General features: G+C 48.6%; 10 protein-coding genes across 10 annotated transcripts; 5 read left to right on the top strand and 5 right to left on the bottom strand.

Annotated features, from left to right (window-relative positions):
* Positions 1-60: 60 nt before the first annotated feature.
* Positions 61-1,119, top strand: PGRI_036580 (uncharacterized protein; the record flags this gene model as incomplete). The annotated part of the gene is made up of 1 exon (XM_040791371.1): positions 61-1,119. The coding sequence occupies one exon, from the start codon at positions 61-63 to the stop codon at positions 1,117-1,119; it is 1,059 nt and encodes a 352-aa protein (XP_040645448.1).
* Positions 1,120-1,702: 583 nt separating this feature from the next.
* On the bottom strand, positions 1,703-5,629 carry atg11 (autophagy protein ATG11; the record flags this gene model as incomplete). The annotated part of the gene is made up of 1 exon (XM_040791370.1): positions 1,703-5,629. The coding sequence occupies one exon, from the start codon at positions 5,627-5,629 to the stop codon at positions 1,703-1,705; it is 3,927 nt and encodes a 1,308-aa protein (XP_040645447.1).
* Positions 5,630-6,186: 557 nt separating this feature from the next.
* PGRI_036560 (centromere protein H) lies at positions 6,187-7,048 on the top strand (the record flags this gene model as incomplete). Its single annotated transcript, XM_040791369.1, has 3 exons — positions 6,187-6,364; positions 6,450-6,621; positions 6,679-7,048. 3 exons carry the CDS (start codon positions 6,187-6,189, stop codon positions 7,046-7,048), a joined length of 720 nt encoding a protein of 239 aa, XP_040645446.1.
* Positions 7,049-9,624: 2,576 nt separating this feature from the next.
* On the top strand, positions 9,625-10,058 carry nhp6 (high-mobility group nucleosome-binding protein; the record flags this gene model as incomplete). The annotated part of the gene is made up of 3 exons (XM_040791368.1): positions 9,625-9,697; positions 9,750-9,845; positions 9,898-10,058. 3 exons carry the CDS (start codon positions 9,625-9,627, stop codon positions 10,056-10,058), a joined length of 330 nt encoding a protein of 109 aa, XP_040645445.1.
* Positions 10,059-12,585: 2,527 nt separating this feature from the next.
* PGRI_036540 (uncharacterized protein) lies at positions 12,586-14,749 on the top strand (the record flags this gene model as incomplete). The annotated part of the gene is made up of 8 exons (XM_040791367.1): positions 12,586-13,007; positions 13,077-13,661; positions 13,719-13,796; positions 13,846-14,078; positions 14,140-14,251; positions 14,305-14,409; positions 14,464-14,645; positions 14,706-14,749. The coding sequence occupies 8 exons, from the start codon at positions 12,586-12,588 to the stop codon at positions 14,747-14,749; spliced, it is 1,761 nt and encodes a 586-aa protein (XP_040645444.1).
* A 605-nt stretch (positions 14,750-15,354) lies between these two features.
* Positions 15,355-16,575, bottom strand: PGRI_036530 (CCDC174 family protein; the record flags this gene model as incomplete). The annotated part of the gene is made up of 1 exon (XM_040791366.1): positions 15,355-16,575. One exon carries the CDS (start codon positions 16,573-16,575, stop codon positions 15,355-15,357), a length of 1,221 nt encoding a protein of 406 aa, XP_040645443.1.
* Positions 16,576-16,907: 332 nt separating this feature from the next.
* PGRI_036520 (homoserine dehydrogenase) lies at positions 16,908-18,088 on the top strand (the record flags this gene model as incomplete). Its single annotated transcript, XM_040791365.1, has 2 exons — positions 16,908-16,941; positions 17,010-18,088. The coding sequence occupies 2 exons, from the start codon at positions 16,908-16,910 to the stop codon at positions 18,086-18,088; spliced, it is 1,113 nt and encodes a 370-aa protein (XP_040645442.1).
* Positions 18,089-18,229: 141 nt separating this feature from the next.
* Positions 18,230-20,557, bottom strand: PGRI_036510 (heme-dependent oxidative N-demethylase family protein; the record flags this gene model as incomplete). Its single annotated transcript, XM_040791364.1, has 5 exons — positions 18,230-18,460; positions 18,514-19,196; positions 19,271-19,546; positions 20,148-20,409; positions 20,492-20,557. The coding sequence occupies 5 exons, from the start codon at positions 20,555-20,557 to the stop codon at positions 18,230-18,232; spliced, it is 1,518 nt and encodes a 505-aa protein (XP_040645441.1).
* A 934-nt stretch (positions 20,558-21,491) lies between these two features.
* On the bottom strand, positions 21,492-22,216 carry PGRI_036500 (Carotenoid oxygenase; the record flags this gene model as incomplete). Its single annotated transcript, XM_040791363.1, has 3 exons — positions 21,492-21,641; positions 21,691-22,075; positions 22,203-22,216. 3 exons carry the CDS (start codon positions 22,214-22,216, stop codon positions 21,492-21,494), a joined length of 549 nt encoding a protein of 182 aa, XP_040645440.1.
* Positions 22,217-23,212: 996 nt separating this feature from the next.
* PGRI_036490 (uncharacterized protein) lies at positions 23,213-23,589 on the bottom strand (the record flags this gene model as incomplete). Its single annotated transcript, XM_040791362.1, has 2 exons — positions 23,213-23,448; positions 23,493-23,589. 2 exons carry the CDS (start codon positions 23,587-23,589, stop codon positions 23,213-23,215), a joined length of 333 nt encoding a protein of 110 aa, XP_040645439.1.
* Positions 23,590-24,320: the final 731 nt, after the last annotated feature.

Here is a 24,320-nt window from a genome sequence, read left to right as displayed (position 1 = left end):
CTCCAGCTCAAATCATATCCAGCACCTTAGCGAAATATATATCTATCAACCGCGACAGTAATGGCAAAATCATCACGGCGCTCAGGTCGCGGCAAGACGCCATCCTCATCCGGGGCCTCAACACCAAGCTCCGCATCCTCAGGTCCCATCCCACCATTCACCAAAGTCCCGCAAGCCTTGCAAGCGTTCGTCGAACCACTCTCCCCCGATGAAGTATACCTAGTCCACATCGACACAACCGCAGAGGAACTGAAGCGGCAGACGTTCACCGTACCCCTCATAGTCAACCTGGTAGTAGCTGCTGTGATTGGCTTGCGGGTGTACATGGGCATCAGTACCTACCCAGCGCTTTTGGCAACGCTGATCGGGCTCCAAAGTTCTATGGCTGTGGACAACGCAACCACCCCCTGGACAGACGCGGTAGGAATCATCCTGCGCCGGACTGGAACTATTTGCATCGACTACTTCCTCGTGACCCTGCTCTGGTCATGGCCTGTTAATTTTATCAGAGGGCCCGTGCGCTGGCGTCGCGCCGTCGGTTTCCGCGAGCGAGAGATCATCGTCCGCCGTAGTAACCGTACATGGAGCAAGGATCTCAAGCGCAACAAATGGATCCGCGATGACGATGCGCGTCGCGATAAGATCGTCGCGGCTGTGACCCCCGAGCGAATCGGCAAGACTGGTTACTTGCTCGTGGACGAGGATTGGAATCTAGACTATGCGGCTATGGTCCGCGCTCATGCCCTTGTTGATCGCACTCGCAGGGGCGATGGTGTACAGTTGGATGAATTCCGCACTGCCGTGCTGGTTAACACCGATGCTGACGGTTGGCTGATCTGGCGTGTCGGGGATGACAACACTCCCGCTGGTGAAAAGCAATCCGTTCAGCGCGACCAAATTCTTGCCTTCAAGGAGAAGTTGGCCGAGATGGGCAAGGAGGATCTCTTCCTCCGTTGGGTTGAGCTAATTCAATGGGAGAGCTCGCAGCCTGGTGGCTTCACTGCGGAACGGCAACGGTCTGCAATGCTACAAGCGAAGCAAATGTTTGAAGACGAGAACGTGGATTTCAGTCAATTCTGGGACGACATGGGCGGCATGGAAGGGGAAGGATTAGACTAGTTATTTATTGTTTTATGATCATGCTTACATTTCACTCAACCTCGGCTTACTCGACATATAAATTCCTCTAGGGCTCCCTGTGCGTGCCTGATTATGTTTTGACGTGTTATAAAGCTCGACAGGAACCTCATGCCCTACATCACTTCAAGTAAAATGATATATTCAGCTGTAGATTGCATTGTTGGGTATCTGGACTAAATCAATTCAAAAGCAAATGAGACATGTATCGATCCCCGAATGGTGCATAATCCGCGCTGCAAACACTGAGGGGATAAACCAAAAAAGATAACGAAAAGAACAACGCAATGACATAGTACGCCAGAGTTTGTGGGGATAGAAACAGTCTATGGTGCGCCACCCTCGAGCCGATAGTCAAGAGACCATAGTTTCTCCCACGGACGAGATCGAGGATTGTGTCGGCGATCGGATGTCGACAGAGGGGGAGAAGAAGCGGTGCTACTTATGTTTGGTTGAGCCGATGCAGAGATAGGATCCTAAGTTGAAGAAAACATTAGCAACTGATATCAGATCACATAAAACAGACCCGGAAAAGATGGAAGATAAATAAGTCAATCCCTACTTTTCACGGGCCGGAGAGCAGGTCACGGCGAACCTCGTCGAAGATGGGAGCAGTCTCTCGAGGCTGCGAGCCAGCATCAGCTTCGGCTAGGCGTACAAGATCAGTAGTGGATTCGACAGCGTGTTGCGACGGCGTGGGAGTGCCCCGCTTGGAATTTGCGCTCTCACGGCGGCTATCGAGACTCCTGGATAAGGTTTTGGCAATGGCGCCCTCGTCTGTACCACGTTTGAGGCGGATGCTACCCTTGGCATCGACGTGTGCCGATGCAACTGTACTCTTTGCTATGCCTGGCGTGGCAGGCGCACCAGGCTTCTCTTCTACCGCCTCAACGAGATACCAACGGAGGCCATCTGAAAGCTCGAATGGATTCTCGTCCTCTAGAGAGGCGCCGTCGCTGACTTCTCCGAGGGAGCGACGGTCTAGTGCAACGCCATTCATTGACTTGGACAGATCTACAACCCGTTCCTCGATCTTGGTGATGCGGGCGAGAAGCCAGTCTCGAGCTTGTAGTTTGTGCGAATCCTGCTCGCGGAGGAAATAGTGCGGCGCACCCACGTTGAAGGCGGCCCAGGAGCGAATGGCCTGGTTCCGTGTGGGAAGGAAGAGAGCAAGGTCGCCTTCTTTGAAGGATCTGTAGGCAATCTTGTCGTGAGCTTCGCTCTGAACTCGGTGGTACTTTTCACGATAGCCTCGAGCTTCCTTTTGCCATTTGCGGGCTAGGAGTTCGATGTCCTTGACGCGTTTGACAACAACATCACCAAATACGGACACGTCAAACTGAGCTAGGCTTTCCATGAAAGCTGAGAATTTGGTCTCCTCATCTTCCAAGCTTTCGGCGTTCACCCAGTCCAGAAGCACCGTATCCGGCTTCAGGGATACAATACCTGACTGGGCGAGGCTTTCGCCTAGGCCCAATGATGCACTGAGCTTCGAAGCCCGCTGGACAAGAAGCTGGCCGTCTTGCTGGATGATGGTGAAACCCAATTGCTCAAGCATCCGACCCAGCTTTTCAACCTGTGCGATCAGCTGATTTGAAAGCTCGAGGGACTTGGCACCTCGAGCTTCGAACCGCGCCACAGCCTGCTCCTCGGTCTTCGAAGTGGCCCCTGCCTTTCTCTCCCATTCCGCGGCCTGGTCTTTGAAATTTTGAGCTTGGCTCTCCGCTTCAGCCAGTTGCCGAGACAGCTCTGCCTGTTTCCGTTCCTCTTCGGCGATCTGTTCACGAAGCGCGTCGGAGCCACTCTCTCCGGCAGTCATCTGAGAGTGCAATGAATTGAACTTGGATCGCTCTTTGTCCAGTTCACCGGTCAAGTCCTCCGACTTTGATCGCTCTCTGTCTAGTTCACCGGTCAAGTCATCCGACTTTGATCGCTCTTTGCCCAGTTCACCGGTCAAGCCCTCTAGCTTTGATCGCTCTCTGTCTAGTTCACCGGTCAAGTCATCCGACTTTGATCGCTCTTTGCCCAGTTCACCGGTCAAGCCCTCGGACTTCGATCGCTCGTGTGAGAGTTCTCCAGTTAATTGCGACAACTGGGCTTCGCATTCGTCGAATTTCTTTGTCCGCTCTTCTGCCTCGGCCTCCAATTTCACAATTTGTTCTTCCAGGGCCTTTTTCTCCGCTATTGCTTGAGAAGCATTCGATTCCGCGCTCTTGGCGTGGATCGACAGACCCTCGGAAAGAACCTCAATGGCTTTGATTATGCCAGGGAGTTCGACAGGCACAATGCCCCCAGGAGAGAGGTTCAAGAAGATAGCTTGGAGATCTTGGTAACTCTCCTGGTGCTTTTGCTCAAACTCCGCTTGTCGCTGTTCCAGATCATCAATCTTAGCCTGGAGGCTTTCTTCCCGCTCCTGTCGAGTCTGAATCTGTGTATTGAGATCATTGATTTTCTGTGCATCCTCGGCGGAATTAGCGTGAGCATTTTCAAGGTCGGCTTCGAGCTGGTGCATGCGATCGTCAAGATCTTGTCTTTCCCTGCCATCCAGAATTCGGTCAAGCTCTTCTTCCAACTCCTCGGTGCGGAGTCTAAATCTCTTTAGCTCCGAGTCGAGATATCGGCGCTCATCTTCGAATTCGCGTTGGCGGGCTTCGAGATTGCCTATGAGGTCCTTCTTTGTGGATTGGGCTTCCTGGAACTTGTCGGAGTGCGTTTGCCGCTCGGCATGGGCTTCCTTATGGAGTCGCTGGACCACATCTTTCTCAGCCGCCAGCTCTGCTTCAAGCGTAACAATACGCTGGATGAGTGCTTTATCTTCGGCGGACTGAGTTGCCGAGACTCGCCTCGAAGAGACGGACGACCGTCTAGAGAGTGCATCAGGGTGCGGAGATGAAGGTGAACCAGGGAAGTCTGGACCAAAATTGCCGCTCGCTGGCCGGCTGAGGTGACTCTGACGATGCAAAAGATCTTCCAATTTCCGGACGCGGCTGTCAGATCCCTTGAGCTTTTCTTCTAATTTTGTCTTTTCTTCTTGTAAGCTACGGACGGAGTCATCGGCGCGTAATATAGAGCTCCGGCTCAAGTCAAATACGCTGCCTTGTTTGAACGCTTTGGCCCGTCGTCTTTGCTGCCGAGTGGGTGCATCCAGCTCCTTGAGTTGCTGGGTGAGCTCTTCTGCTAAATTGGTCAAGGAATGTGTGGTCTTCAAATCGTCGATGTAATACTCGATTTCTTTCCGAGCTACTTCAGGCCATTCATCATCCTGACCTTGAAGGTTAACTTCAATGCCTGGTGGGGTGGAATCAGTCACTGTCATAAAGTCTCCCATATTCTTCAGCCATTTTTTCCTGCGGCGTTGCTCCTCATCTCTCAAAACTGCCATCTCCTCAGCCAGCGTCAAAGAGTCGGTCTTGATCTTATCACTCCATTCTCGCCGCCGCACGGATTCGATAAGAATCGACCCATACACCATTGGCATTTGGAAGACAGAGTAGATGACCTCAAAAGCATTACTCCCCACGTCTAGATTGACAATATGTGCATGTGCGTCGGCAAGTCTAGACTCAAGGGAAGATATCGTGCGCATATGTTCAATGGACTTTTTCTCTACAACCATCCGGCGCTGGACGGATTGCTCCAGCGCAGCTTGCAGCTCGATGCTAGTTTCCGCCAGCGATGGAAGGAGGTCCTGGGTATGGCTGAATGCAAGTCTTGATATATTGGCCAAGGTTTTTTGGTTGTTTGGCAGACCGAGAACATGCTCATAATCGGAACCGATCTTCTTCGCAATAGTTTCCACTTCTTCCAGTAACCCATCCACCCCATCGAAGCTTGAGGCAAGGGCCTCGTCCACCAGTTGTTGAGTATCCGAGGCAATGTCGCCAACTGTCTTCTCAATGTCATGGACGTTACTAGCAAAGGCTTGCGATACAGTCGTGGCCTCAGATCCAGCCCATTGAACCTCCCCTACATCGACAAAGTCTCGCAGCGTTCCGGTCGGTCGATCCTTGTCCATTTTCGGCGTAGACGGGCGTCCAAGAAGAGGGAAATCTTTACGTGCTGGGATGTTGTCCAGTGTGGAAAGAGCTCGTTGCCAGCCATCTAAAGCGGCCCGCTGCTCTTCTAGAATGCTATTCGCCCACGTCTGTGCCTCTTGGAACCGATGCTCGAGGTTACCCACATGAGACTTGAGGTTTTCTAGAGCCACGCCCACCGCGCGGTTTATAACGTCGATTCGCTCGTGATGTTCTCGGACGTTCTTATCAATCGACTCACAGCGACTGGACAAGTCCAGTGCCCAGTTGCGCCGTGCCATGTAGAGGTTCCGCCATGCCTGAAGGTCGTTCTGGTCTTTGAGGGTAGCTGGGGGGCTACCGGGTTGGAATGGTTCAGGAGGATGTATTTCCGGAAATTCGACATCGCCTGGTTCACTGACGTATTGTCGGTCATATACAAAGATCTCGTTCTGCGATGGTTGCCTAAGAGTTAGCATATTTCCACGTCATGATTGATATCGATCATATTGCACCTCGGTGGCGAGCGTTTGAATCTTGACATTCTTTCCCCGGGCGGTCATCAATATTTGCCGTGGAGGTGGAATGGATGTATTGCGGACGATCCATGACTTCAAGGCATCGGGACTAGAGACAATGGACCGGTGTCAGCTGAAGTTTGGATAGGTCTATTCAAGCATAGATAAAAAGATAATATGTATCATCAAATAGAGATATGGAGACATACGAGGCGAATGCCACTGGATCGGCCAGGAAATGCTCCCCCGTGTGAGCAATGTAGATGTGCAACGACATACCCCCTCCACACCAGATGAGCTTAGATGCTCAGTAAGAGAGAAAAGTGAGGAATTTTTCCCAAAGAAGAAGATACATGTAAGAAAAAAGAGAAAATAACGAGAGTCCCAAGGCCCTCAGTCAGGCTGGTCAGGACGTTGAAGGTTGCTCCGCAACCTCGTGTGGCCGGGGAAGCTCGCCCACCGCCTCCGGTCTTATCTTCATATCACCAGATGCGCCCGCATTCACGAGATCTACGGCCATGGCTGCAAAAAATGACCTGTCATTGCCTCACCTGCAAACTGGTGAGGTGACACTACTCGATTACTCTGCAGATGACTCTCGCGATGTCGTGACTTTGTCAGATAAAGAGGCGTTGGTGCTACAGCTCTACAACCAGGTCCAGGAACAACAGCTAGAAAAGGCATTTCTCGAGCAAAGTATGTTTGATAGAAACTTTGCTGTACTTTTTCTTTAACATTTGCTTTTTTTTAATTTGTGTTCTAATCGCTTTCATCTTATTAGAACTGGAATCATGTTCGGGCGCAGATCCTGAAGAACAGCTCGCAATCGCGGAACGTGAGCTCCTCGAGGCAAGGTCTACTTACACAGTCAGGAGGAAAGCCATTCGCACCATCCTCATGACTGAGCCTATTCTCAAAGCCGTTCACCTGAAGGCTGCCACCCCTGCTGAGAGGTACGTACTCACGAGAAACCCTTTAGCTAGACCCGAGGCTGACAGAAACATATACAGAGCTCTTCTTTCTTTAGTGAATCGTCGCGATGTGCTTGCACTTGTTCATGAGAATCTTGCGTCAGCACACGACCTGGTGATGAGGCAGCTCTCAAACCTGGAGATACAGAATCTTCAGATCAATCGCGAAAACCAGGAGCTGGTGCGCCAGCTACTGGAGCTCACAAAAGAAGATTCGTCATGGCGAGAGAAACTTGAAGACCCCGAGCTGTTATCACAACTGGACAGTTTTGAAACGGATTTAAAGGCACGTAAAGCTCAGTGGGAGACTATGAAGTCCATCGCAAGTGCCGTGGTTGTCGGTAGTGGACTAAATTGGGCCGATGACGACATGTTGCGCGCGTTGGTGCTGGATGAAAGTGATGACTGATGTTTTTGTTTTGTGGACGCGTCCCGTTTTTTTTACCAGTTCTCTTAGGAGCACAGGCGCTGTACAATGATACCCAGGTCTTCGGTATATTCGATTTTTATTCCTCAGGGAAAAAAAAGAGGATGGTAATTTTAAACCGAATAATGTGGACTGAATAAGAATTATGTATTACTCCTTACACTGGGGACAAGTACTGCAATAATGACGGCTATACACAGCGGTGTAGCCCGTACAATATAGTAACCCGTACGCAGTACTCCGTAGAAGTAAGGGCTCTAGGTATACTCGGATAAATGCATAAGTTCTGATTTGAGATTAGAAATCGAAATTATCACACAGAGGCGAACTCTATGTTTTCCTGTCGGAAGGCGTGGAACTGTATGGAGTGCCCTAATTTACAGGTGGATTATACACTGCCACACTGCAGTACTGCAGTATTGTTGTATCAATGGTGTCTGTAAAATAAAAAAAAGAGACTTGAGGGAACACCGGAACGTGGTCTATGCGTTTTTTATGGATTGGATTTGATAACTTCGAATCTCTACGATGTAAGGATTTTTGCTCTTGATCTGTAAACTCTTGGTATGTGCCTAACTCCATACATATTTGCAAGATAAATAAGCAATTTGAACAACTTCAGACGGTAGGAGTACATTAGATAGAATATGCCTGCTACGGTCTATTCGTATTATTAGAGATGATATCTATTCTGGATTTAGCTTGTGATGATGGTGTGATCCAGCTCTGTAAGGAAGGTGTCTAAGATCATCTATTCAAAGCTATTCCAATCCCCATACGGTTTGGGCGTGAATATATAGTAGGGCCAAGAAAACAGTAATATCTATGCCATAATTGTTCATGCTTCTCACTCTAAATGATCTCTATCAACCAATGTCAATACTTCTCTACATGTATGTTCCTAGGTACCTGCCCAGCCCTGTTTCCAATTGGGGTTACGCTAAAAGGGTACGCCACGCTTATGATTGAGCAACCATCCGCCCTTGCCTAAAGATGATAGTTCAATACTAACACTGTTATATACACCTGTAGTCACGGCCGAATTAGGGTTTGCATTATTACACAGAATTCTCGACCAAATGATAATGTCAACAGTTTTGACCCCGAGAGCTTAAGTAGACCTTGTTTTCTGATTTCCTATTTTCTAGAGGGAATAATGCTACCAATGATAGTGAATTGGGACCTGTTTCAATGTTTTCTTCAAAAGGTACACCCCGTACAAGTTTAATATGTACCTACGCATGACCTTGCTGCTCGCGACCAAAGCCATTAGACGCTATGCCATTTAGAAGCAAGTCCCTAATAATTATTGCTGTGTGTACAAAGAATCCTGATCCAAAATTGAATACGTTATGAAATGCTTTATTATTTCTACCTCCTTCCGCATGTCTCTTAGAGGTGTGTTTTGTTCGGAATTTTACGACAATACATCGTAGCCTACTTGCTACAACCGTGGACTAAAACAGTATCGTTGCCTGCCACATTATTCAACAGTGAAATATCGCCGATATTTACATAGTACGGATACAGACCATATCAAATTCGATGGCAAACACCATGGTAATTGGAGGTACGAGGTACTTGCCGAGCAGATACTTTTACTATGGGGTTACCGCGTACTGTGTACCTGTACGTTTGCGCGGTTTAATAATATGACGGAGCGCAATCCACAAAGAGTCTCCCAGATGCCGGAATGATGGTCTCATTTCAAGACGTATTAAATTCTCTTAACTACAATTGTAAATATTTTGCTTTGAAAAAAGCACGAATATACATTTATCTATCAATAAGAATGGACGAAATAGAATTTTTGAAAATTTGAGGAAATAAGACGTAAGTTTCAAGGAATTGGTCATTAATAGTATGGTGGACAATGTAAATTACAAGTAATATACAATTCGTACCGTTGCCATTCCCTTGCTCCCCCCTCTCTTTGCTACTACTACGGCCCTCCCCCCTCTACTCTTCTCTTCTCTTACTATCTTCCTACACTACCATCTCCCCCATACAAACTTGCTCCCATACAAAAAAAGGTACTGCATATCAACTCCGAGCTCTATAAATCAACACTTCTGAACCCCATTTCAACCACCACCACATTTTCCCCTTTTTTTTTCAGTTCTTTTAGTCCTCAGAATCCTTTCTTTTCATCTCATTCCTTGTCTTTTTTTTTCCCATTTGCGCCGACCTTGCGATCGCGCGCATCTCTATCTATGTTTTTTCGTCCACTTAACTAACTTGAATACTCTACAGTTTATTTTTTTCCACATAATCTAATTCGCGATCCTCGAATTCATGTAAGTTGATCCTATCCCTATCATCTCAAGCTCTGTTTTCCCTCGGTCGGAAGTGGTTGGTTGCGCGCAACGCGTCCAGCAAACACTCGCGTCCACCCTTTTCCCTTCTCACCTCTCATCTGCACCCCGATTTCTTTGTAATTCTATATCAATTGCACGTGCAAACCTTGACTTAACCCCATTGCATATCTCGTTTCTCCCATATTACATGTGTTGTGGCAAAAATCCCCAGAAATCACTTCTAACATTTCATCAGTCATCATGCCTAAAGTTGAATCCACCACCAAGTCTACCCGCAAGGCCCCCGAGAAGCGCGTTCAGCGCCGCAAGAAGGGTAAGTCGACAGCCAAATCCTTGTTACCAGTTTATACTAATTTACATATTAGACCCCAACGCTCCCAAGCGTGGTCTGTCCGCTTACATGTTCTTCGCCAATGACAACCGCGACAAGGTTCGCGAGGAGAACCCCGGCATCAGCTTCGGTCAGTCAATTGATTTCCAAGCTTCGTTGTACATGATCTAACAATCCCACAGGTCAGGTTGGCAAGCAGCTCGGTGACAAGTGGAAGGCTCTGAGCGAGACCGACCGCAAGCCCTATGATGAGAAGGCTGCCGCTGACAAGAAGCGCTACGAAGAGGAGAAGGCCGCCTACCTCGCCAAGGCTGAGGAGGAGGAAGAGGATGAATCCTCTTAAATTGCCCTCTAGCTTCACTTCGTCTTTTGCCTCTGGGCGTTTGTGTTTCTCTAATGGTTTCTCCTGCTTTTTTTTCGGACGGTTTCATGCACGGTTTCTGGGTTTGGAGGACGGGTGGGGTTTACTTGCTTCTGAACTGTTCCTCTTTGCTCTCAAGGTATTAAGTTATCAATGGGAAATCTCAACATTTTAACCAATTCTAAGTTTAAATGTAATAGTGTTGACAAGGGTATTTATAGGATGATTTAAGGCAAGATTAAGTCTGTTGTGTGAGGAATCATCTGTATTCTTCAGATTTGCCTCACTTAAGCTCTGAGTTTTGGGATGCCAAGCATCGGGGAAGCTTCGGAGCTCCCAGGAGCTTCTGAGCTTTTTTGCCCCGCAAAATCGAGCGGGGCTCACCGCCTGCGTCATTCACCGCCCAATAATCCGGGGTCGAAGCTTAACCTTGAGTTTGTGAGAATATTGCTTCACTACAACTCATCCCCTCTCTGCACTTCGCATCGGAAGTTCCAAATCCATATCAAGGCGAAAGTCAAACAAACATCAGAAAAAGTCACTGTGGTCGATCACAGGGTATTATCGCAGACTACGACGAATGATCCTACAGCTATCTGGAGCTCAAGTTTCTTGAAACCACCGACGCTAAATCCCATAGCCCTCGCTGTAGAGGTGCAAAGGTTTGGACGCTGGTCAGCTTCTTTTGGTGGCTGGAATTAGGGCTAGCGCGGGTGAAAATGCGCGGGTCACGCTTATGCAATATGGGTGGGGGTATGATGATGCGATATGCGACATGACACGGTGCGATGATACGCCGCTATGTGACGATACGTTACAGACACTATAATACGCAGAGTGATGATTCAAATACTAGGTGTTGCAATTGGGACTTACGATGAGACGGGAAAACAGCAGTGCGACAATACGATACGGGTTCACCGCAGCACCGAGCTTATGGGGGTGAATCGGCACATGGGGATCTTGAAATCACACACCGGCAAATTCAGGGTTTCAGCAATCCCTTTATACAAGCCGAGTGACTACATAATCATGATGCATCAAATCCGATACCTCGATGTTTGACTCAGTACAGCCGCTACATATATGCGCGAGCAGTCCCAACTTTTTGGCTATCAAGGCCTTGTTATGTTAGGGTGTCTTGTGCGACTATGATACACCGTCCGGCACAATTGTGTGAGTCTTGCAGTTACAGTGATTTCCTCATTACAGCGAGGAAATTATATACCAATTAACTCTATCAAATAGTGCCGATGAGCCCGGCGCAATTAGAAAAATACAATATTCGCAGGCCGGTGTAGATTGTATGCCACTACTCATGAACTTCATTCAATATTCTATAGTTCTACAGCCTGTGCGGATCTTTTTTAGGACCCGACTTCGTTGCATAGCGTGGTTTCCATAGTGACAGTCTCGGCCCCGAATGGCCCCAATGGCGCCAATTAGCTCATTTGCGCGAGTCATGTTAAGACTGATGTTCTAGCCCCTTCTAAAGTCAAGCTTTGCATACATAGCCACTGATTTTTTCGCGTTGTTCTATGCTTGAGATATATAATACGTTACACGAATGCAATGCAACCCGGGTAGACGAGATTTGGTCGTATATCTCGTGGTCCGCAGCTGACTCGATCGGATTCCTAATTTCTTTAGGTAGAACTCAATAATAGAGAACTGATCGTGAGACAGGCCATCATATCCTAGTGTACACTAATATGACCGTGTATCTGTTCAGCGACACTAGACTTCATGTTGTGGGGTATAGAAGGACCGAAAAGGAGCCGATTTAGTCAGACGCTACGAAGTCAAGGCAAACCAATCAGCGTAGTATTTGCTTTTCAGTACTCGTGGATACTCGACTATATAAAATTAGTATGTAACGTGTCCCTCCCTCTAGATGGGGTTTCTCCCGAATGTCATGTAATATATATAGTTCTTACTGTCATGGAATCGACTGAATCCAGGAACCAAGAGTTTATCCTGTACACCGTCTGTAGGTAACATCTCGTGTATCCCCTCACCCTTGATGTTCCCTATGATTGGTCTGAGTGAGGGGGGCTATGAGACTGATGAGATCCCCACAATTAGGGCTGGGAAATACCTTGTGAACCATGGAATCTGAGTCAATCTTATATAACCTTATAAGATCTAAGATTATTTACTTTATTCTCTACAACATATATCCTCAGGTCTATTATTTAAGAAGCAGAACGGACATGCCGGGAGACTCCACCATGCCCCGCCATTTGCGCGTGGACACGTCAGGTCTTGGACGCAAGGGAGAACCCTGTCAAGAGCCTCATGGGGGGTTATTTTTTCTCTCTTTTTCTTTCTTTTTTCTTCTTTTTTTCTTCCTTTTTTTTCTCTCTCTTTATATTTGTTAATCTTAATTCTCTGCATGTGAAAGCCTATTGGCTTCTTACTTCCTGATTATTCCTTGCCCCTCCCCACCATAACTTCCCCCTCGCAAAGAAAAACTCCCCCCTTATGGCCTAACTCTGTGGACTATAAGATGTCATCACAGGCTCTGCGCGCATCTCGTGAGAGCGCTGACGATGTAGCGGCTGGCTTTTATGCATTCCGCACTCCTCTTCCAGAGGACGTAGGCGAGATCACATCGCTCATGTCCGAGTTATACGCAATCAGCGCATTGTTGTCTAGCTTGGAACGTGTAGCTGATGATCCCCGGCATCGCCGTTGTTTCAATATGATCAAGCCCGATTTGCATGCGGTGTTAGCCAGTTACACCTATACAATCGAGGACATCGGCGATATTTTCAGAGATCTCGATGGCCCAGATGCTAGTCCAGCGACATACAAGCGCACATGGCTACGAATGGGCCGGTTCTTTTGGGATCAGTCGAGATATACCCTGGCAACCCGCATATCCAAGTATAAGATGGTCTTTAAAGAGTTCAACGACTTGGTAAAAGAGTAGGTATTCCGCAAAAAAGCCGAGTAGAAAAAGCGCATGTGTGTGTACTTATCTGTGGTCTTTATTAGTGGCCAATACACTTCCCCGTTCCTTGCGGGCCTCGTCAATGGTTTCAAGACCCTGCTCACAGCACAGGATAGCCGGTTTGCTGCTCGCTTTGAAGGCATGACACTCCGCCCAAATGATTCACCTATCGATAACCGCGTGACTCCCCGTCCCCCTCCACGTGCTCCTACCCCGGTGAGGGATCATCCCGTAAGAGAACGCCCAGCGAGGGACTATCCAGCGAGAGCCAACCCGGTGAGGGACCATCCAGCCAGAGACCATCCAGCAAGGGACCATCCGGTGAGAGATTATCCAGTTAGAGACCACCCGTTGAGAGACCGCCCGGTAAGGAACAACCCGGCGGCTGACCGGAATGCACGGCGGCGGAGATCATACGAGCGCACTCGACCACCGCATCTGTCTCCACCGATGTCACCTTCTTCCGGCACTTCTTCGGATTTTCCCCCGTCTGTACCGGATGTTCCTACATCGCCGCATACTTCTACTACTAGCCGCTCGACTGCCCCTGACGTTATCAAAGAACATTGGGTGAAGGAAACATTCGGGTCTACTGGCACCAGCACTCCTCTACCATCTGTGAGAGAAAAGTGAGATATAGACGTCTTGGCTTGCTTTCCGGCTTTTGTTAACATATTCGGCAATAGGTCATGCTGCTGCGCAGACCCTCAGGCCGGCGTTAAACAATGGATTAAAGAGGAGGGCTTCGAGGAGCTCCTTCAATTGTAAGTCGAGGATACTGACTCCTTTGTGCATATTTCTGACACAGTATAGATCTCTGAATGATGAGTCTGATATGCGCGTATCCTTCTACCTAAGGAGAAGAGACCACCGAGTGCGCATCCTTTGCAGGGAGCCACACCGGACGAGGCCTAGTGACTATTACTGCTTGCCGCTTAATCTACTCGAGGTTTTGCGAGATGGGTCTTGCCTCCGACTGTGCAGGCGACGGAAGCGTGGTACAGAGCTTATTTTATGGACGCAATTGAAGTTCACCACATTGGAAGGTCAGCAATTCCCGCGTTCGCCCTTGCTATTGAAATCACAATGCTTACAGCTATCTCACAGATCTGGTGCTATTCCATAACACATTCCTTGCCTTGCGCTCCCAGGATGCAGGCACCCCCATTGGAGAGATTTTAGACCACGAGCTGGAACACGAAGAGGAAGTCTTTGGGGGGTGAGTAATTTTTACTGAAGGGAATCAAGTGCAGAGAGGCTGATATATTCTAGTACAATCCACGATGATGAGTACATCCACGCGCTGCGCGTATACAGAGACTCTGAGACTGGAGGTGTAAGACTCCAGGCGTCAGTCTACCTAGGCGAGATGAACCAGTATGTCAACCTCGATTGTACAATTTGAACTATTCAATGCTAATGCAAAAACAGCACTCCCGTCTGGACTGCTTTCGTCACCCACAACCTCGGGAAACGCAGTTGGCTTAAGTCATATGATTCCAGGACTGTGATTGTGCGTGATATCAAACCCGTGATATTTATGTCTATGGATGATTATACACCCCCGCAGACACCACAGGGACATCATGTCCTAGAGTTCACAAGCTCTTCTGGTAAGTTGGATGTGAAGGAGCCCATACTTGAGTATCGTTCACTGACTGGACTTGATGTAGATGCCAGTTCGTTCCTGGATATCATGGATGAACTGGGCGATTGAGCTGTGGTGGGGACTGTGGTTGGACTTGCGAGTTTATAATTGGAATCTCGGTTCTAACATGATGATTTATGAGTTATGTTGATATGACTGCGATGATTCAAGATTTCAAAAGTCGAGGAATCCTTGCTAGTAGTTCTGAATGTTAGTTGAGGCCCTCTTTAGTCCCATTGTCCTCGCCGTCGTGCTAGCACTTTCGAGGCCTGACTCCCACTAAACGGCCCGCGGATTTCTTCATGCATCATCAAACAATTCAATTACTAGAGAATCACCCGGTTTCAGGTACGGCAGGCTTTTAAGTTCTTTGTTATCAAAGCAACCCTACCACTGGCTACATATGCTCTACAATGAGCGTGACATGTCAAGCTAAAGCACCCTACCCTTCTGAGGTCCTCAAAACCGTTGAAATAGACCAACATAGAGTAGGTCCAATTAAATATATTTTTTGGAAATGAAAAGGCAAGCCAACTAAGAAGGGGTATCACACACACAAAAACAAAAGAGAAAAATGCAGAAAGCAGAAAGCACATTGTCAACCAAAGCGCGGGAAAATGAGATCAAAAGATGACGCGGTATTGCTTCGCCCCACGAAACATCATGGATGAAACCTAGGAAGTGTCCTTTTCCTTATCCTTTTCAGAGTCAGGGATATCGTCTGGTTCGGGATATACCATGACCATGTACCGTCGCCATAGCGGGCATGTTGAATCAAACGGTGTCTCGTCTGAATCAAACAACTGTATTTGTGGTGGTTTAGGCGGAGGCGCGGTTTCTGGCTTAGGTGGGTTGCGTTCGGCTTCGAGGTCCTCTAGGCGCCATTTCTCTAGCTTCTCCTTACGGAGTCTCTCGATTTCTTTGCGCCGCCATTCTAAATGAGCGTTGCGCTCAGCCATCCGTTCTTCGTCCGATTTCCGCTTGAATAAAGTCTCTTCTCGCAAAATTCGGAGATCTTCCATTTGCTTCTTGCGCTCCTCCTCATCGGTGGAAAAGTGATAGAATCCAGTCCCACGGTTGCGAACTTCTGCTTCTGCATCGTAATGCTTACTCTCTGGTGGTGTAGGCGAGCGGTCACGACGAGCAGCGAGATGGGACATGTGCGACGCAATGTTGGCATCGGGATTGAAAGCTTCAGTCTGAACGGTCTCTCCGTATATCAAATTATCAGGACGAGCAGGGCGCCAGCGTTCCTGGGCAGCTTTGCCACCTGCTTCTTCTTCCTTGGCGCGAGCAGCTTCGGCAGCTTCGGCGCGAGTGCCACGGCGAGAACGGCCAAATTCGTCTTCGTAGGAAACAATAGATGCATTGTCATCATCAGACTCATCTTGTTTGAACGTTTCCTCGTTTGCGTGCTTGAGATCGAAATCAACTAGTACATCTTTCTCCTTGCGTCGTAGTCGGGCCAGATAGGCGTTCGGGTCAGATGGATCAATTGGCATGTCATCATCATCACTATCACCGGCAAGATGCAATCCCTTCTTCATATCATCGTAAAGGCGCGCTTTTTCCTGCATGCGGCGTCGAGACCGGCTTAGCGTGTTGGCATCTATAGAGCCAATGTCCTGGGTGCTTCTGTGGACCTGCTTGACGGCCCTGTTGTCATCTGCAAGATCGGCAGCTGCGCGTTTCTTGGTGCCTTTGTTCTGCTTTGAGAAGATATCCGACTTCGGATTCTTGGAGGGACGGTGGCGTCCACGCGACGAGCCGGAGGTTGCATCTTGGGCGATGAGTGAAGAGAGCTGAGAGGTGAAGGCGAGGCTTGAGGTGGTTTGTTCAGTTTTGTTCTTTTTCAAACGGGGCTGTCCATAGAGGGAGTCCTGGTCAGCAGGCATTATGCCGTGAAGAGTATGTATAGTGTAATGTCAAAAAGGAAGATGCAGGTTTCACGGAAGTTCTACGTTCTACAATGCCACTGGCTTATCGATAAGCCCGATGGCCAATTTACACCGCCAAACTGCCAAACTTTTGGAGGTCTTTTTTTGCCGATTCTGGATGACTAAGGCCGATGTTCGGGGCAGCCCCGCGCCCCCACTACTCAGGTGAATCGATCGCGCCGTGACTCAATTGACTGTTCTTTTAGTTTTGATCTGATATTGAACTCTTTGTTGAGAATCAGAACGCAAATTTAATTGAAATAATCAAGAAAAATCATCAGACCTGCATCATGTCGGCTAGCCCTATCTACCTCGGTGTCATTGGTAAGTGTTCCTCACTAGTGAGCTTTAAAAGTCCGAATCAATTGAGTACTAATGATTTGACGAACTAGGCGTCGGAGGCGTTGGTACTGCCTTCCTCCAGCAGCTCGCCCGTCTCCCCAATGCGCCCCAGCTTGTCGTCCTTGCCCGTTCCTCCCAGACCCTCCTTGCTCCGACTCCCGCCTATTCGCCAGCTATCCCCGCCGCTGACTGGGCCACAGCTTCTGCTGCACCATCTCTGAAGAAGACCGGTGCCCTGCAAGCCGAAGAAATTGCGACATATCTTGCCGCAGCCCCTGGACGGGCCATTTTGGTCGATAACACTTCTGACATTAGCCTCGCCCGGCAATACCCCACATTCCTCAAGAAGGGTATCTCAGTGGTGACACCCAACAAGAAGGGATTCTCCGATGACCTGTCCCTGTGGAAGGATATCTTTGCCTCTGCAGCTGAGGGCAAGGCCCTCGTGTATCACGAGAGTACCGTTGGCGCTGGTCTGCCCGTGTTGTCGACCTTGAAGGACCTTGTGGCTACCGGTGACGAGGTCACTCGCATTGAGGGTGTGTTCTCTGGCACTCTTTCCTTCCTCTTCAACACCTTCGCCCCCGCATCAGGCGCTTCCGATGCTCAGTGGAGCGCCGTCGTCGCCCAGGCTAAGGAGCTGGGCTACACCGAGCCGGATCCTCGTGATGACCTGAACGGCATGGATGTCGCCCGCAAGCTGACCATCCTGGCCCGTATTGCTGGTCTGGAGGTTTCCCGCCCCGACTCTTTCCCTATCGAGTCACTGATCCCCGCTGAGCTTGAGTCTCTGCCTTCATCCGCGGAGGGTATTACTCAGTTCATGACCCGTCTCCCTGAGTTCGATGCCCAGATGGCCAACATCAAGGAAACTGCTGAGAAGCAGGGCAAGGTTGTGCGCTACGTTGGTAGTATTGATGTTGCTGCCAAGGCTGTCAAGGTTGGCCTGCAGTACTTCGATAAGGACAGCGCTATCGCTGGTCTGAAGGGCAGTGACAACATCATCAGCTTCTACACCAAGCGCTACGGTGCCAACCCCTTGATTGTCCAGGGTGCCGGCGCCGGTGGTGATGTTACCGCCATGGGTGTTTCGGCCGATCTTATCAAGGTTGTCGAGCGCCTGCGCTAACTTGCTAATCCTTGGAGGAATAAAAATATAGAACCCAAAATTTGAAATGCATATAAAGCAACACCCTCCCTTAGATCCAAGCTGTGTGTCATATCTATATAATTCATGGGTCTTACACAGAACCCCAGCATATAAAGAAGCCTAGGCCCTTAGGAAGTCCTTCAATGCTTCTCCCCACACATCTCCCTTCTTATAAGTATGAATTTCTGGCACATTCCCTCTCTTCAAGCCATCAATCGCATTCGCAAGGTCCTCACCCGAACCCTCATCCTTAATCTGCCTAACTGGATAAACATAAGTGTGGACGAAAAAGACAAGAGCCTTAGACACCGGCAGCCGATGCAGTGTCTGACGCTCACATCGCAGAACCGTCTTAGCTGTATCAGCGATAATCCGTCAACTAAGCTTCCTAGCAGCCAACATACCTGATCAATATTCAATTTCCCAACTTCAATAGCATCCTCCTTTACTCCCGACACAGCATGTGTTCCACCAAAAGCAGCAAACAGGCCTGTATCAATAGTAATACTCCAGTTGAACCGTTTCACAAACTTCCCAACCTCGATACGTGCAAAGAACTTATCCATGCTGCGCCCAATTCTCTCCTGATACCGCGGGACGGGGCCATGAATGTCCGCCAAACGCAACCCCAGTTTCTCGCGCGTGTTAAAGCCAGCCGGGAAACAGGTCGCATATGCCTGCAGTACATATCTCGGTTGTTCCTCGGTATCGGGTGAGAGATCAGGTAGCAGGATCAGGAAATCCTCGTCTACTGTCTGGGCTAGGATTTCCAGGGCTTTGGTAGTTGGCGTTGTTGGAGACAGTCTTGTTGGCCAGGTTGCGCCTGTTACCAGATTTTGGAAGAGCGAGCTCTCAGCGCTTAGACGGAACATGCTCGGATATCGGGTTGGTAAGTATGTTTCCAGCACAAAATTATATAGTTCGCTAATGGCGGGGCGGATGCGAGGGTCCTCCTTTGGGGTTTGATCATTATTGATTGCCACCACGATGTCGTGGTGCTGGTCGAGTACGGACTTGCGTTGAGCGAGTCGGCTTTTGTATGTTTTGTCCATCGGGATGAGCTCTGATGGATCGAGGTTCTCAAGTGCTAAGACGCGTTAGTTTGGAAGTATCAAGTGTTGTAATATAACATATTCGTTTAAGACTGGGCGAGTAACTCACCCATAGTCAGGTTATATTTGTCTTTTCCTTGAAAAGGCCGGAGTTGTAACGGCTCAGTCTCTTCCCAGTTGAATTTCTCTAAAGGTGTGATAGATAATCCCTTATTGTCCAAGCAAGTTGTCTTATACCTCTCGTATGCAGTAGCCTTGTGAAATTGTCGAATCTTCCACATGACACCAAACAATCCCACAAAAATAACACAGAGTAGATGTCTGGAAAATATGGGCCATGGTGCACCGATCTCTAGTTTGTATAGAGCTTCTTCCATGGTCATGACTTTAGAGATCTGAGTAGTTATAGTTCGTATAATCCTTGCTCGGCGGGGAGTTTTATGTTCTAAACGACTAGTTACTCCGCATGAACTCCTCACTAGAAAGCGAATCGATCGTGGAGACTTGTCTTGGAGCTTATCTCTCTCCAATTTGACTGGCGGAAGTGCCCGTTCATGTTTTCTGATTGACTCACCAGGCCGAGATGACTTGCGGGGTTCAAGATAAGACAGTTGGGGTATTAGATTGGATATTCACGTAGGATCGACTTCGTATAATAGATTATAACCTGCAAATATCGTACAACCTTCGTAGTATAAGTCTTGTACATGATGTACTTAAATCTGCTCACATGCAAGACTCACAGTGTTGCACAACGCCGAGTATCGAGGGCAATGACCTCGGAAAAGAAATGCATGCTTGCTCATATAGTCAAAATGACAGAAACCACTGGAAGATAAAAACAATAAAACAAGATCATAAACATCATCACTTCCCACGAGAAAGGGGATCCGATCATCATATCTGCCCCAAGCTCCTTTGTTTCAGGCCATCTCCACTCAAATGTGGATTCAATGCTTGGACAACAGGGCTCACGTACTCCTTACGAGTCTCCCTTTCCGACCCCGTGGAGTCGTCGCGATCTTGCCCCTCGCTATCGCCGGTATCTGTCTCCACGCCGCGCAGTCCAAAGGCCCTCCGTCGCCCGCCCGGACGTTCATTCAAGCTCGGCGCGCGAGGGCGCTGTCGACCACGTGCTCTTCCACCTATATAAGGGACCTCCCAGAGGATCAGTCGGTATACATAGATGGTTGCGTCGAGAAGTACGAGGAAAGCCCAGGGACCAATTGTGATGAGACCGAGGAAGAACTGCGGAATCCGGGGTAGATTAGCGACTGCGTCATAGCACAGGGGCTCGGGGCTCAGTTCGGAGAGAAAGAGGGAAACACACGAAGATACGAGCTACCCAGCTCTCAAGGTGAGTGAGCTCTGATGGAAGGATAGAGTACCACGCCATTTTGGTGTGGATTTGGAGTGCTCGTGTGCCTCGGGAGGTTACGGCTGCTGGTGGGTTGGAGCTGTGTCAGTGCTTTGGCGCGCTGCGACTAGGTCCACCACTGCTGACAGCTCCCTTTTCACGGTTGCTTCATTTTTCGGCGTCAGTTGAGCATTTTATAGATCCTCGGTTAGCGAATGAAATATAGAGAATCGAATTGTACTGGCTCTACTTGAGTTCCTCGATTAAGGTACTTCTATCTGATTGGCTGGACCTCGGACACTCACGTGAGGCTTGTGGCCCGACATATAAGGTGTCTATCCACATCGTCAAGTTCAATTCTGGACGTCTTGCACTCTTCTTTTCGGAGAATATGTCAACACAAGTTGGATTGACTCTCTAAATGAAAATATAAGTTGAATAGATAGGAAGCCTAACTGACACGGTATCGGGGCAGATGCTCTGTCCCAGCAGTTCCCTCTACTCCATCTCGGATGCATCAACCCAGTTGCTGTGCAAACCTTGCTTCAATCGAAGCCCAATTTTTACCACAGCTGCTACCGGCTTGGAAAAACCTTTTGTGTCAATTACCACCAGCTCCGTCAACATGATGTCCAGACGATTCACTAGGCCAACCAAGAAGCCATATCCTTCCGGCGCATCTGCTGATCTTGGAGCAAAGCAGGGTTCTTGAACTAAAGGATTTGCTCCAAAGAAACAGTGCTCTACTCTTCCGAGGGATAGATACACCCTCGTATAAGCATTCAAGCTCGCAGCACCCAGCAAGTTCTTTAGGTTCAGCTCACTTACTTGAGTAGCACAGAAGATGAACTTTTGTTTTTGACTCGTAGATCGATCATCTATGCGTGGGAACTCGTAAGGGAGGTCCATGAGCACTTCGCGATCAGACAGTCGCTGGTACGACATTCCATCCGTAGGCGCTTCAGCTTTCAGGTCAAGCAAACCGCACCAGCTGAATCTTGATGTCATTGATTGCTGGAGAACTGTCCTTCCGATTTTCCTCAGGGAAGAAAGGCAACACGTTCCCATATGCAAGTACAGTCTCGACGAAGACCTTTTCCACCTCTCCATCCGGCCCAACTTCCTGGTAGGCGTTCGCCGTATGCGCTGGGAAACTGTTTTTCCAAGTAAACCATCTGACCTTTCGAGGCATCGGAGCCCCGTCGAGGTACTAGACCCCAGTGAAGATCCAGATCATGGTCGTAGGTATAGTGCGACCCATCTTTTTTCATTTCCTCGATGTCGACAGGCATCGGGACGAGCATCAAAGCGACGTAGTCTTCGGACACTCCGGCGTCGTGCAGAAAACCGCAGAAGGGATTCTTGAACCAGCACTCCTCAGTCTTCTTGCCGTCTGAGTCAAGGGCAAAGTGACAGCAATCCTTTGTGCCAGGTCCCTTGGTCTGCGTGCCCCAGCATACAAGCTCTTTGCTCTTAAGGTCGACTTTCGGATGAGCTGTGAATGATCTAGAGGGGATTTGGCCGGCGGGAAGAGAAGCAGTTGCCAGCTCACGTAGCCTGGTTAGAGGAGCAATATGAGTGCAAGGTCTATCTCATGTTTGCCCGCAAAATCCCGCTCACAGGTGGAGTATGCATTGCAGTCGCAGAATCGGCAGCTCAAATGGCTGAGATTACCGAAACCGACCCCTTGCGTACCATCAAAGTCGCGAAATACGACAATCAAGAGATTGATCTGACAAGAGTCAATACCCTTTCGCTGCTTGAATATGCGGCCCTCCGACGGTGAGGTCTTAGTCTTTTCTCATGGCGAGATGGCACATATGAAGAAGAGGAATAGGAAAGGGACGAAGTGGATTGAGCTGGATCTGTGGAATCTCTGAAGGGGAGGAAAGCATAAGAGGGGAGTTGCAACCTTCTTATTCACAGATTAGGAAAACAACGAGTTGTGCTTAGAGTATAATGATGAGACAAGAGTTTAAGAGAATGTATTTGGGTAACTAAGTACATTCATGGATGGCTACATACATCTGAGTGAAGAGGATAAGAGAAATCACAATAGTGAAAACCCCCCATGTATTCCGTGGGATCTGTCAGTGACTATTGAACTCTTGGAGTTCAGTCACCAACTTATCATGACTCGCACGAGAACTGGCAATTTGATTTGTATTCGGACCGTTTGCATAGCTGCCTTAGGCCTCCTCAATGGACACTTCTGCCTGCCAGATATAATTCTTTGACCATTGTTTCATTGCATTCATACCTAAGAATGTGTGCTAAAACTGTACACCTTCAAGGCCATGTAGCCCATGTGGAATCAAATCCACGTAAGTATACGTAGGATTAACATTCAATTTCAATAACCATCAAAAGCAGAGTACATCAACCCGTAGACACCTCAACGCCCACTCAGTTCTTCACTTCCTTTGCATTAGGATATAGCTCTTGGTGATCAGCTCTCTATGTTCAGGGCAAAGGATTCATGATGTTTGTACTTAGTATCCTCCACTCTATAGCTTTCATATCACTGATCACTATTAAGTCTAATTTATTGTAAGATCTGTAAGGTTCTTAGATTGACCAACGTTTCCACTCAGTGAATATATACATGGCCAGCCCATTCAAGATAACCACCCGTGTATCAAGGCAATACACCCCAGCTAAACACTTGCAAGCCGGGTTCATGTGTCACCATATTCAGAGCGAAGATTCCCAGTAAGTGATCCGAATATGGGAAATCTTCTCCCCAACCGCCGTATTCGCGGCCAAAAAGCGGTACCGCGCCTTCTCGCCCTTCCTGAAAGGGTAGAAAAAGTGTAGTGGCACATCCTCATCACTGACAAATACGCCGTCAAGCTCGGCCAGCACAGTTTCCCCAATATGTGCCCAGGAACGGATTTGCAACTCCTCGTTGTTTCCATTGTGGGCCTGTTCTAACATTTGATGACCTGTTCGTGTCCCTGTACCTTGTTTGTACCGTCTTCGAGAAGAACGTCATCAGTGAAGAAACGAAGAGCCGTTTGTCGCTCGTTGTGCGCGATGCTGTATGACGCGATGTAGGCTGGGTAGTCCATTTTTATTCGGATTAGACTAGTAATTGCGTGTATCGAGAGTAGTATGCGCTGTTCCATTCTTCGAGTTAGTATTCTCCTATAATCTAAGTAACGTCTGTAGTCGTTCGACAGGTACTATCATTGACTTTTGGGCCACGAAAGCTTCGTGTCCAGCACGGTATAATCGATTGCCTTCGGTCCCGTTATACACATAAAAGGCACCGACCGCATATATTGCAAACTGCAGCGGCTCCGAGCGCTGATGCGTAAGGTAAGTTGGGAAATGGAGCAGTGGTATATGTCTCTGAAAGGAACCGAAAAGTGCTCGAATATACCACTGAGCGGCCAGTTCGATGGGGCATCTGATTCCTGTAAGCTGGTGACTATGGCAGACACTCATTGTATCCAACTGACGTGATTGCTCATGTCTTGACTTGTGTTTCTTCCTTGTGAAGCGAGCCTTGCACCAAGAGCAGGGCAAAGGCTTGTCCGTGGAATACATGCTTGAGTAAAAGGCCAGTTAGCATGATGTTTATTCTCACGTATTCTCTCTTGAAGGTTGACAGATCTACCGTTGTCGGGAACTTAGTTAAGCCGCAGTTTTCGCCCGGCCCCGGGGGCGGCCCCGGGGTTAAGCTTTACGGGACCTCCGAAGTGTCGTAGCTGAGGGCTTAGGGGCTAACATTGGCATGTTACGAGTACAAGCCCTTAGCCTTGCTCATTACCCAATGGGGAACTGTTCTGAAAGAGGA

The sequence above is a fragment of the Penicillium griseofulvum genome (assembly GCF_001561935.1).
Source record: "Penicillium griseofulvum strain PG3 chromosome Unknown contig_86, whole genome shotgun sequence".
NCBI classification, from domain to species: domain Eukaryota; kingdom Fungi; phylum Ascomycota; class Eurotiomycetes; order Eurotiales; family Aspergillaceae; genus Penicillium; species Penicillium griseofulvum.
Note: the sequence above shows the minus strand (reverse complement) of the source record. Positions and strands in the feature narration are given on the sequence as shown.